Genomic DNA, 14,006 nt, shown 5'->3' with positions numbered 1-14,006 from the left:
TTTGCCCTTATCTTTATTATTTAATTCCTTCTTAGGCTTGACTCTGTTAATTGTTCAGTAAGTGAAAATTTAGTTACAATTAATTATTTTTAATTTTAAAATTTCCTTATAAGCAAATTTGAAGGCATAGGTTTCTCTTTAAACTGTTGTGTGCTAGGAATTTTGATATTTAATATTTTTATTGTTATTCTATTCAATGGATGTTTAGTTTCCCTTATGAATTCCTCCTTAACCTTTGTGTTATTTAATAGTGAGTTTTAAAAATGTTTTGATGTGTGATATTTTTAGCTACCTTTAAAGATTTATTTGTAATATAATCATATTATAAAAAATGGCAATTGCTTTATATTGATTCTTAGGAATTTATTGAGGCATTGTTGTAGGTACAATATATTTTAGTACTTAAAAGAATATGTAGTCTCTGTTGTATATGGATTTCTAGATATCTGAACTAGTTCAAACTTGATTTTTTAAAATCATGTATGTCTTTGTTTATATTTTGTCTGTTGGATTTATTTTTTAATCCCCAGGGTAAATTTAGATATTACTTTACATGTGTTAAGCCTATATTTTTCAACTCATATATGTTCATGATTTTTGTATCTTCTTGATACTAATATGTTAACATCTCTCATTGTCACTTTTGATATTTTCACCTTTGAATTTTATTTTGTCCTCATATTAAAAATTTGAAGATATTCCCACATTGTCCTCCAAAAAAGTTATACTCTTTTTACTTCACTTGACTTTTACTGTATGAGTCTCCTTGTTTTTCCATATTCTCTAAAGTGGCAAATTATAGGCCTATGTATCCTAGCTTTCTGTCTTTATTGTTAACTTGGAAAACTGGATCTGATGCATAGTTCTGGCACTTTTAATCTTCATTTTACTCACTGCCTATCATATTCTAACCACAGTCCTTAATTGGGTTACTCCAGATAGTGTCCTGAGTACATTAAAGGATAGTGCTAGTTAAATTTGACATAATTACCCATTTAAATCACATTTTATTCCCTCTGTTGGAGTTGCCCCAGGACTCAGTTTTTTTCTGAGGAAAAGATTGGCCCAGCTTCTCACTCAGATGTGTCTTCCCGTGGAGTCTACTGTGGGCAGCCAAGTGTAGACTGGTTCCTGCTATAGTTACCATGCAAATTGTAGGCATGAACATAGGCTACTGTAGTCTTTTGCTTGCTGTAGATCTGGGGATCACTGAGCTCAAGCTTCAAGGAGGCAGAGGGCCAAGAGACAAATAGTTGACTCTCTAATCCCTCTTTCTTCTTCTTCCTCCTCCTCCTCCTATTTTCCTCCTCCTCCTCCCCTTGTCCTCCTACTCCTTCTTTTTCCCTTCTCCTCCTTCTTGTCCCTTCTCCTTCTTTTTTTCCCTTTTCCTTCTCCTTTCTCCTTTCTCTTCTCCCTTCTACTTCTTCATTTTCCAATTTCATTAAAAATTTTTTTGTTTATGCTATTACAGTTGTTCCACTTTTCCCCTTCCATAATCAGTCCCCTCACCATTGTCCATGTCCATAGGTCCTTCGTACATATTCTTTAACTAATCCCTTCACCTTCTTTCAATCAGTTCCCACCTCACCCTTCTCACTTATCAGCTGTCAGTCTGTTCCATGATTCTATATCTCTTGTTCTATTTTGCTCATTAGTTTATTTTGTTCATTGGATTCCTCTTACAAGTGAGATCATATGATATTTGTTTTTCACTGACTGGCTTATTTCACTTAGCATAATAGTCTCCAATTCCATCCATGCTGTAGCAAAAAGTAGGAATTTGTTCTTTCTTTCTGCTGCATAGTATTCTGTTGTATAAATGTACCACAGGTTTTTTTTTTTAAAATCCACTCATCACTTAGGCTGTTTCCATATCTTGGTGATTGTAAATAACACTGATATGAATATGGGAATGCATAATTCTTTTGAATTGGTGCTTTGAGATTCTTCAGGTGTATTCTTAGCAGTGGAATTGCTGGGTCAAAAGGCAGTTCCATTTTTAGTTTCTTGAGGAAATTCCATACTGTTTTCCACAGTGGCTGCACCAGTCTGCATTCCCACCAACAGTGCACTAGGGTTCCCTTTTCTCCACATCCTCCCCAGCTGTTTTTTTTTCTTCTTGGCTGTTTGTGCACCCTAATGCCTGAATTTAGGGCCTTATTTGGGGGGTCTTGAGCTTCACTGATTCCCATTATTTACCCTGACCTGAATGACTTTTGCATTCTGCTACATAGCGGGTAAGCTGTCAGTGGAGTTTGCTGCTACTATGAGGTCATTATATGACATCTTTTCCAGGGAGTTATAATCGTCAGGGAACGAATATCACTTGCCTCCTGTGAGGTTCCTCTTAACATTCCTCTCAGCCTCTGTCTACCATTCTGTCACCCACCACCTCCCACATGCTGACTTTGTGCTTTCATAAATAGCTAGGATCCTTGAACAACTTCTATAGAAGCTTAAAGTTAACATCCCTTTCTTCAAAGCACTTCCATATTATTATTTGATCCTCACAAAAACTCTTTCAGGTATGTAGGTTAGTACATTATCCTGATTTCACCTGTAAGAATACAGAGACCTTGATTAAATGATTTGTTCATCTTCAGGCACTTAGTTAATGTGGGACTGACTGGTATTAGAGTGCAGTTTGTTTTTGGTTGGTGACTTTATTTATTGTTAATTTTTTTGTTCATGAATTCATATACTCATACTGGGATAAAGCAGAATGGAAAGAGCAAGCGTTTAGGAGATAGACAAACTTTGGTTTGAAACTTGATGACATCCCAAAGTGCAAGTAGAAATGAGACAAGGTCTTCTTTGTGTTTCTGTATCTTCTACTGGACTGTGGATGTGGAAGTTAGAGCCTGTGTTACTTGCATCCCCAACACTAATAACAATGTATCCTAGATGGTAGGTACTGAATAAATGCTTACTGAACTGAGAACATTCCTGCCCAGCAGGAGATTACCAACAAGTTAAGATATTCATGTAATTATAGTAAACTCTTACAGGTATTTAGATAGACACATACAGACTATGGTGATAGTCAAAATGAAACAATGCTCAATTCAAATGGGGGAGGGTAAAAAGTATTGGAGAGGAAGGGGCAAAATTTCATAGAGCAAGTACAGCGAGACTAACTGTGGTCTGTCTGTGGAAGGGAGCAAAACCAATTTACTTATCTTGGACTACATGCTTTCTCCCAACTAAACCCCTTCTAATGTGTGAAATTGAGTTTGTATTCACAGCAGCTTCTTTGTTTGTCTCACAGTCCCTCTGTTACTGGTATCTCCCATAATGTACTGCTTTGTACGTGCTTTGCTCTATTCTGAGTATAAAAGAGACATTCAGGAAAACCAGATTCTATTCTTTGAGTGTCACAACTAACCATTGCATAACAAAGTGTAATATATTGTCTGAGAAGAAGTAGAGGAACATGAGATATTTTAAAGAGAGCAAATAAAACACTAAATAGGAGAGTGTAGAGAGCATTAAAGTTAATAAACTGTCATGACAGAATGGACCACTTTTCAATGTGAAGGAATCTGATTTCGTGACTGGTAACTAAATGATTAGAATCCCATTGGAATGAATAGCTGCTAGTCCGGCCAAATTTAAACTTTTTTAGTTCTCCTTGAGAACCAGTCCTTGAAATTGAACAGATTATTATTATTGTTTTGCCAACAGCTCTTTGAGATGCTAAACCTATCAGTCTTACTCTGAATCTTCAGTGCTACTCAACTCTATAAAGTGCTGCTCTACTTTAAGCTTGAACCCTGGCTGGTTTGGCTCAGTGGATTGAGCGTCGGCCTGCAAGCTAAGTGTCGCTGGTTCGATCTTCCAGTCAGGGCACATCAGAGAAGGAAAACTCTGACTCCAAAAAACCTCCGCTGCCTTGCGGCATACCTCTTCAGGGGAAAGGCTAAGGGAGTAAACCCCGACAGAAAATCCGGAGCCGGAGTCCCTAAGGCGGTTTGACGTTGGAGTCAACACCGGCAGCTCCTGCGGCGCACCTGAAGCCAAGCTGTATTGACTCCGTCTTTCCCTTGGACCCTTCAGCTGCGAAGAGAGGGGGGGTCTGCTGCATGGGCAACAGCAGACCCTCCATATCACCCTGCCCAGGCTCTGTAGCTTCAGCTTCACTGGAGAGGACACTCCAGCGTCATCGCAAGATGTCAATTCAACACGGGAGGAGACAGATACCGTGTCACTCCCGAGTTGGACTGCACAGCCATTCTCGGCGGTGCAGATAGACTCTTAAGAAGCTACACCATCGTCTCTCGAGACGGATGGCTGCCGACGACTTTAAGCTTGAGGAGGAGGAATTCAGGCCCTGGCTCTCCTGCTTGATTACACACAGTTCATCAGCATGGACTTCCAGGGCTCCGGTAGTCATTCCTTCTTTCCACAGAGACACAGATCAGAAAACTGTCAGGAGGAAACATTGCTCAGGTGCAAACCACTGAGCTACCTGTCTTATTCACAAGAGATAGACAAAGTGATCAATACAAGTCTCCTTCTTGGCAGTGTGGAAGGATGACTACAACAGCAAGGGTTCCAAAGTGTTTTCTGCCAAGAACTGGATTGGATTTTGTGCTTCTTCAGCCACAAAATGTCCCCAGTATCTTCCTTCCAAATCATTAATACCCTTTTGCAGTCAGTCTGCTCAGCCTGACATCCTTATCTCACTTTATTCAACACTCTCATAATTGTTTTCTTTTGTTAGCTAAACTCAAAGTTTTTAGATCCTTAATATCTTAATTTTTTTTCAAACAAGCATGAGATATTAGGCGGCATTTTCATTTTTGATTACACACTCTCTCCCTTCAGAGAAGAATAAGAAACGCTGATTCTGGTTTTGGGTGCAGTTTGTAGAATATTCCTTTGGAGTATAAAAATGCTAAATTTATGTATTGGCATGCTGATATTGAACTTGGGAACATTACATAACTATTTTAAGCTTCAGTTTCTCTATTTGAAAATTGGGGTTAAAATAATAGTTTATAGAACTTCAATGAGAACCGAAGAGACTCCATATGAGGAAATGCCTAACATAGCACATAACACATAATAGAGGTGCAGTAAATCATTATTTAAAACAAATCAAAGCAAAATCATTATTTAAAACAAATCAAAGCAGTTGAAGCAGGTCTAGTTATATTTAAATAAAAGGAGCTCTTGGAAAATGATGAGAAGTATAAAGAGAAATCACCAAACTCGATATAAAACTGCATCCTCAGTCTAGTTCATAGTGTAAGATCTAGGGGCGTAAGTGGAAGTTAAAAGTACGAGTTTATTATAGGTAAAAGGTGGTGAATTTATGGAAACATGGAGTGAGTTGTTTTTGGGACAGTCACTAACTACTATAGGATGTCATGGAAAAATTTTCAAAGGTGGCTCTGACATTACTGAAGTTATCGTTAGTACTTGTCAAAATTATCATATTTTTATGCATAAAGAAAATAAAACTATTCCTTATAATAATGGATTATTTGAGAAGCAGTGTGATGTAATGCAATGGAATGCAAATTGGCCTAAAAGTCAGAAGATCTGGATTTATATTTTTCTCACTTAAAGGGGTTCGGGGTTTTAGATTTTTTATCTTCTTTGAGCCTTATCTTCAACATCTATAAAAGGGGGATAACAGTATCTTTCTTTTTATTCTCCCAACTGAGTTATTGGAAGGATCAGCTGAGTTTTTTTTTAAAGTACTACTCACATATTGGTTGCTTTTTTGATTTAGCATTAAGAGCCAGATACTAAAAGGGCTGCTGAAGAACTTTCAGGTTCTTGTCCTCTTTGAGGCAAACATTAAATAAATGCAGCAACAAATGTGGGGCTTATATATCTGTAGCTCTCTATATCCAGCTTATCCAGACCATGCTTTGTTGTTAGCCTCTGCTAAGCCCATATTACTGCTCTCTTTGCCTAGCCTATGCCATCCTTTGGGCCCAAGAGCAGTTCAAGGGTGGATTGTGATTGGAGTGCCAAGGATCATGCAACAACAGCGAGACCCCCTCTTGGAGACTCCTGCGTTTGTGCACTTGGCATTACTACTTGGACCACTCGCATCCTCTTTCCTTCATTTGTCTCTGTCTGTTTGCTGCTGATAGCTATAGCAGTAGCATCTTTTACTGTCTTGCTCAAGGATTTCTGATGCCTTTGAAAGTTTTTCTCTCACTCTGAGCAAACACAAGAAATTATAAGAGACTCGGCTAGAAGATAGAGGTTGGGATTGATGATCAGCAAAGGCTCTAGACTTGCAGTATTCAGCCTCTTCAAAGGCAGGTCATGTAGTGTGGGTTGTAATTTAACCATTCTGTCTTTATGTTTTCAGGGAGTCGACGAGTTGAAGATGAAGCCCAGAGCAGAGTGCTGTTCTCCCAAGTTCTGGTTGGTGTTGGCTGTCCTGGCTGTGTCAGGCAGCAGAGCTCGTTCTCAGAAGAGCCCACCCAGCATTGGCATTGCTGTCATCCTCGTGGGCACTTCAGACGAGGTGGCCATCAAGGATGCCCACGAGAAAGATGATTTCCACCATCTCTCTGTGGTGCCCCGTGTGGAGCTGGTAGCCATGAATGAGACCGATCCAAAGAGCATCATCACCCGTATCTGTGATCTCATGTCTGACCGGAAGGTCCAGGGGGTGGTGTTTGCTGATGACACTGACCAGGAAGCCATCGCCCAGATCCTTGACTTCATTTCAGCCCAGACTCTCACCCCTATCCTCGGCATCCACGGGGGATCCTCTATGATAATGGCAGATAAGGTAAAAGCGGGCTCTCATGACAAGAACCTGGGTGGTTTGAACTGAGAACTAAATGACCCATTTGTTTTAATGGTGAACTTAATTATGAAAGATGAAAGGTAGTAACCAGAATGCACTGAATGAGTAGATTAGTCTTATTGCTTAGAGATGAAAGTGAGGGAAAGACACTTGTATCTAGGCATCCATGCAGTTTTGAACAGCCTTGTGTATCCATTTGTTTGTAAGTGGATTCACGGAAATGACTAAGAGATATTGAAGCTTGTAGCTCTGTGACCCATTTTCTTCAAATATACATATAAATAGCTTCTTAAAAATTTTAAAATAAGGTGTGCTCTATTCTTCCTTGGTAATACATATTCTTCACCCATACCAGTTTCAAGAATATAAAACGAAAAATCCGTTGAGGCAGGTAATTTTTCTCCTTGAAGATACAGATGTCATAAAGAAGTACTTCTTGCTAAGGTGTTCATGCTCACCATGCACCGATCTGCGCACTTGAAAGGATTTTAATCCATAGAACCAGTAGCAGCTGCCTTTCCCCAGGCATAGATTTAAAGGCAATGGTTCTTAACCTTGGTTGCATGTTGGAATCACCTGAAGAGCCTTTAACACGACCCATGCCTGGCTCCCTCCCCCAGAGATTCTGATTATCAGCATCGAGTACTGCCTGGGGTTTAGGATTTTGAAAACTCTCCAGATGATTCTAGTGTGCAATTAAGGCTGAAAACCAGTGCTTTCAGGCCTCAAATAAATCCTAGTCTGTCCTGCATTAGTATTAGATTGTCATATGACTAATTGTTATCTGACATTGATGCTTATTCTCTCACTGCAGAAAGTGTTTCATTGTGGTTGTGTTTTGTTTTCACATTTTTTTACTTATTCAGTAATTTTTTCTTGCTTTCTTGCTTATTGCTTAGGCAGAGAACTTCTCACTATGTATTGTCCTTCACAGCTATTTATATCTCAGGTTGATTCATTTCACAAGTACATATTTATTGTTGTTGTTTTTTTTATCACTTTGGATTTTTAAAATTGTTTCTAGCTTTCCATTGTCATTTCATACTTAAAATCACTTTCAAAACTGCCATTAGTTTTTTACTTAAAAGACATATTGTAGGGTTCATGATGTTTGTAACCACCTCAAAACCCAGCACAGACACCATTGGTTGCCCCTTGGCCAGTTGAGAAGCATCACATGCAGGGCTTAACAGAGCAAAATCACCTTGCGCGATCACTATTGCCATCTGTTGGCAGCAGGCAGGGATGACTAGCGTCTGTTTCGTAGCTTCCTTTGTTCAATCCAGGAAAGGTCAACTGGAAAGGACTAAGTGGAGGAACTTCAGTAGCATATGAGAAAGATATTGAAAGGTAAAAATGTCAGAGTCAAATGCTGGCACGAGAAACCCATGCTAAGGGAAGTGAGATAAACTTAAGCAGAATGGAGAATATACACTGATTATGGCAAAAATCTGTTGAGTTTTTGCTTCAGGTAGATTTTTTGTTAACATTATCCTTAGCAAATTATATTTTAGCAGTCGAATTTTGAGAGCGCAGGATAGCACTGAAAAATGCCAAGGTGGATGAGTCAAATTTTTGAAACATAAGTAAGTGCATGCTTATTTTGAGAGTAAGACAGGTAAAAGTGATTTTTCTTTTTCCTTATATGGGCTATTGTGCAACTGGTGTTATCTTAGGTCCACCACTACTCCACTCCACCCCACCCCCATCCTTGGTGGGAGAGGTTATTGGTTAAATTGGTTGGATACTTCTCTGTGTGTCTCTTACAAATGTGTAATAATAATGAACTAAGATGCACATCATGTGGAGAGACTGGGCTCTTTTGTTCACTGATATATCCTAGGTACTTGAGTGTATCTATGTATGCTGGGCACATAGTGCTTTGCATTTTATTTAATATTCTTAACAAGCCAGTGAGCTAGGTGAGTTAGGTGGTATTATTTATCTCCACTTGACAAGTGGGGAAGCTGAGGCTCAGAGAAATTAAATAGCATATCCAAAATGATATAACTAGTAAGTGGCAGCCAGGACTTTAACACGGGTTCCTGGCTCCAAAGGCCACATGCTCTGTCGCCTCTCAAGGAAATAGAGAGGCCGGTTAGGGTCTCACCTTCCTATTCTGTGCTTTCTCTTCTGTGGTGAGTGTTATCTGACTAAATGTAGTTCACCCCTTGAGTCATAATTGCTGCAATCTGACTACAGGAGAGAACAAGTGAGCATATGAATAGTACTTAGGGGTAACACAAATTCATAGGAGGTCCGTTGGTTACTACCTCTAGGGGAACAGGGAGGATGAAGCCAGTGAGGTGGATTCTTCCAGGTCACTGTAGTGAGATCCCTTCTTACCTCTTTCCCCTAACTCCTTCCACCATTCCAACCAACCCAAATATCCCATCTTTATCATTTTTTTCTCTCCATCATAATAGAGAGATGGGCAATGATTTTTAGGCAGTTTCCTAAAATAGCCTAAATAATATCTGACTTTTGACCTAAAAAGAAGAGTTTCTAAAAGGTAGGTAAAAAGAGGAAACCGAAGAAGGAAGGAGGTCCTGAGAACATGGGAGCCAGAAAGTTGAAGGCGCAGTCACAGGGGTTAGATGCCTGAGTGGGTCGCTGGTGGCTGCAGAGAAGGGCACAGCAGGACCCGCCACGACTGAGAGGGCAGTGGGGCCAGGATTCCAGGGAGCTGGGCAGAGAACCGTTCACAGGCTTAACAGATTTGCATGAAGGCAAATAAAAAGAATCTCCTAGATTTCAGAGACATAAGCTTTTGGGGCAAGTTTCAAAAATAAAACACCTCAAACTTTAAGGTCAGCTTTTAAAAATAGAAGTTTATTTTTAAGTATAATGACCACGTTTTACAAACATAGAATGAGGACACAGTTTGATAACTATGAATCAACTATGGGGCGGTATATTGGACAGAACATTTGTAAGTGGAGCTGATGCAGAAAATCTTAGAGTACAGCTTCACTATGTTTGAGGCATAATCTTTGAGGCAGAGTTACCATCTGAAAGATGACAAGAAAACCTTCTGGTTTTTTCCCCCTACTAGGAGATAGTTAATTGCCATTCCATTTTAACTTAGTTTTTGTTTGTTTGTTTGTTTCAAATAGAATTCCCTTGTTAGGTGTCTTTGTGGAAGATTGCTTTGTAGGGATAAAGTCCCTAATTCAAGGAGTTGGTGATGGAAGAAAGACAGCATGATTATAAAGATTTTTGACAGAAGTAGGTGTGACACAGGTTCAGCATCTGGTCAAATAGCATGTGCTCACTTTTTTGTCTGTGTTGATTAACCAGTATACACATTGAGGCAACACACCACCATGGCCTAAAGAAGCCTGGGAACCAGTAGGGTAGAACTGTTGAAGGCTCAGAATTTGGAGTCAGAATGGGTTTCAGCCACAACTTCCTAGATGTGGGGTTCTGGACTACTCCCCAACAACTCTAAACCTTGGTTTCCTGGCTTGTATAATGGGGATAATAATAGTCATTATAGGGTTGTTGAAGATTATGTGAGATCATGCATAGCAAGTACTTCAATAAGTATTCAAAATAGCTAAGCTGAAGGCTGTTTGGAGCAGTTTGAAGAAAGGAAGAAGGTTTCATAATACAGGAAAAGAATGGGAATCAAATAGCATCACATCTCTAGCACAAAGAGAGACAGTTTTGAACTGCAGGTCAATGACCTGTCTCTCCTGCCATGGCTGTGAAGTACGGGTGGGAGCCATGGTGTTGCTGCCCCACGGAGCTGAGGATCATCAGTGATACAGCCACATGGTGGCCACAAAGGGTGCGTTCAGTTATAGAAAAGCTCTAATGAGGAAGGAACTGCTAAGCGCTTGTAACGAAAGATTGTTTAGAATAGTAACAGAGGCAGTTTAAAAATGTTTGAGGTGATTTTTGGCAGTTCCCCACCTAAGTATAAGGAGTGTATTTTATTTTTCCCTTTTATAATTGATTTTATTCTCCCTGAGATCCTGGACTTAGGATGCCCATCTAAATCCAAATAATGAATTGAAGCTAGACATATTACCATTTCTTTCCAGGAGGTTCCTTGCTGACTTGCTGAAATCTTTCTTGGGTTTTTAGATTTTAGCTCAGAGAGATGAATTAGTTAATATAGGATATAATAGCTCATGAGCAATGGGCCTAGGATTCAAATCACAGAAGTGCCTATTGTGTTTTAGGTCCAATACCTCTTCACCCTATCCCACCGCCAGCCCTGGTATAAGAGATTATTGGTTGAATTGGTTGGTTGCTACTCTGTTGTGTTTCTTACAACTGTGTACTAATAATGAACCAAATGCACATCATGTGGGTAAACTGAGCTCTTTTGCTCAGTGATGTATCTTAGGTGCTTTAGGATTTACCATTTATAAGATTTAAATATTTTTTCCTTCCCTACCTACTTTACATTTTGAAAAGAAAGTGAAATAAAATATGTGGAAAATTATGGAAAAGCACTGTGCAAACACATACTTTAGGTGAGAGAAATAACTAATGGTAACAGGGAAAGAAGCTTATTGATATTTCTTCTGTTACTGGCATTAGGACCACTGACAGTGGCTTGGGCAGGGGGTAGGAAGGAAAATGGAAAGTGGAAGTTACAGTAGGATCAGGCAAAAGGATGTGAGATCCGCTCTTTAATGCTGCAAGAGTGGAAGATAAAAGGGCACGTTGAGTAAAGAGTCAGAGTCTGGAAATAGATGGCTTGATTAGAGTGAAGTACCATAGCTAACAGAGCATGCGGTTTTGAGGAGGAGAGGAGATCTGCGCGGTTTGCAGGAAGAAGGCAGTTTGCAAGGAGGCTGAGAATCCAGGCGGTCCTGCATTGAGAGCTGGAGGGCACCACAGCACAGAAAGGACCTCCCCAATCAGGATTGAATGATTGGCAGCTGCTGGTAAAGCTGAACTGTGTTTGGAAAGTAGGGAAACAGTTTCTCTGACTTTCCGAAAACTAGCCTGGTTTGGAAGGGGGGGAGGCAAGGATATGTGTTTGTGGGTATTTTAAAGAGCATAAGACTTAACAACAGAAATCCGCAAATAACTAAATCTATATAACTGTTAAATAAACAATTCTTTTTCTTTTCACCAAACTCTGGTATTGAGAGTTATAATTTTGGCGGCGGGCAATCGGGCCCCTAACTAAAGAGCCCGTGGGTTTGTTTTCAACTGGAGCAGCCCAGGGGTTCTGTAACAAAACCATTATATGAAATGTTAAAGGGACTTATTTAAGATCAAAACTATGAACAATAAAATGGTAATAAATACATACCTGTCAACAATTGAATCTAAAAAATAAACTAAGAAAACAAGAAGACCAGAAACAGAATCATGGATATGGAGAGGGTTTTGATGGTTGTCAGATGGGAGGGTGGTATTGTGAGAAACGCTCACAATAAAACACCAGGACACAGGACTTGAGCAGCAAAGCGAGGCATTTATTCACGCGTCTGCAGAGTCGGGCACACCACCAGCCAGGAGAATGTGTGCGCAAAGTAGACAAAGAAAACTGGTTTTATACAAATGCAATTAGCTCCCCCTCCCTAACTCGATTAGCTCCCCCGCCCCTCTCCTTTTCCCCGGTTTCTCCAGTACTGATTAATCTGGGTTCACAATCTAATGCAATTAACTGCTTAACTCAGGGTGTGATTAAGTAAGGGTAATCTAGTTATAGGTCTATCTCCAACTTATTTGCAAAGTTATCTAACTACATCTTCCCATTTCTCTGTGTTTGGTGACAAAAATCTTCCTCCTTTTGATCCCAGAGATATGTGTGTGGAGCTGCAGAATGTCATTTCCTCACCCCTTTTCCATGATTCATCTGTTAATTATCTCCTACTGGTTTGGGAGTCACTGGCTTGCTTCTTTATCCCTAACAGCATGGGGGAAAGGGTGAAGAGGTAAGGGAATTAAGAAGTACAACTAGGTAGTTACAGAATAGCCATGGGGATGTAAAGTACAGGATAGGAAATGGAGTAGCCAAAGAACCTACACGTGATCCATGGACATGAACAATGGTGGGGGGATTGCCTGAGGGAGTGGGGTCGCTGAGTGGAGGGTAGCAAAGGTGGAAAAATCAGGACAACTATAATAGCATAATCAATAAAATATAATTTAAAAAATACAATATATAAATACATTTAAAAATTGACTTTAGTGAGAGAGAGGAAGGGAGTGGAAGAGAGAGAGAAACATGAATTTGGGGCTCCACCCATTCATGATTTCATTGGTTGCTTTGATCTGGGATCCAACCCTCAACCCTGGCTGGCTATGGAGAAACCACTCTAACTAACTGAGCTACCCTGCCAGAACTCTTTATGTTTTTATTTTTAAGTGACTTTATGCTTCTTTACTCTTTTTAAAATTACAATTCTAATATGTGCTCATTATAAACACTTCAAAAAAAATTTTAAAAGTCGTCATCATGGAAAACATTATGGAGATACCTCAAATAAATTAAAAGTAGTACTACCATCAGAGAAGGAAAACTCTGATTCCAAAAAACGTCCGCTGCCTTGCGGCATACCTCTTCAGGGGAAAGGCTAGGGGAGTAAACCCCGACAGAAAATCCGGAGCCGGAGTCCCTAAGGCGGTTTGACGTTGTAGTCAACACCGGCAACTCCTGCGGCGCACCTGAAGCCAAGCTGTATTGACTCCGTCTTTCCCTTGGATCCTTCAGCTGCGAAGAGAGGGGGGGTCTGCTGCATGGGCAACAGCAGACCATCCATATCACCCTGCCCAGGCTCCGTAGCTTCAGCTTCACTGGAGAGGACACTCCAGCGACATCGCAAGATGTCGATTCAACACGGGAGGCGACAGATACCGTGTCACTCCCGAGTCGGACTGCACAGCCATTCTCGGCGGTGCAGATAGACTCTTAAGAAGCTACACCATCGTCTCTCGAGACGGACGGCTGCCGACGACGACGACCATAGCTAACACTTGCATCATCGTCCATACCTTGTTCCTCATTAAGGGACATGTTAAATATAATCTTACTTGGGAATTTATTGCTATGATTCTCTTTAACTTGCTTGGTTGAGACTTGGTGTTTGAATAGCACTCTTATTTTTCTGTGCAGAGAGCTACATTTCAGAATCCAACTGGAGCTATGAAAATGACCCCTCTTCTTCTTGGGCCTCATCTTTTCTCGATTTCTCCGCTTTACTTACCCTACCCGTCACCATGCACATATCGAATGGCATAGTATTTGGAGACA

General features: G+C 40.2%; 1 protein-coding gene across 2 annotated transcripts in view; it reads left to right on the top strand.

Moving 5' to 3' along the window:
- Positions 1-14,006, top strand: part of LOC150011432 (glutamate receptor ionotropic, NMDA 2B-like) — a 243,063-nt gene that overhangs the window by 116,738 nt on the left and 112,319 nt on the right. For both annotated transcript variants that reach the window (XM_090272875.1, XM_090272874.1), the window contains exon 3: positions 6,335-6,763. In XM_090272875.1, the coding sequence (XP_090129001.1) occupies positions 6,353-6,763 (411 nt within the window). In that variant the 5' untranslated portion in view covers positions 6,335-6,352. The remainder of the gene's footprint in view (positions 1-6,334; positions 6,764-14,006) is intronic.

The sequence above is a fragment of the Furipterus horrens genome, unplaced genomic scaffold (assembly GCF_987537825.1).
Source record: "Furipterus horrens unplaced genomic scaffold, mFurHor1.1.pri manual_scaffold_4, whole genome shotgun sequence".
NCBI classification, from domain to species: Eukaryota; Metazoa; Chordata; class Mammalia; order Chiroptera; family Furipteridae; genus Furipterus; species Furipterus horrens.
The sequence above is the reverse complement of the archived record's forward strand: the minus strand, read 5'-3'. Positions and strand labels throughout refer to the sequence as shown.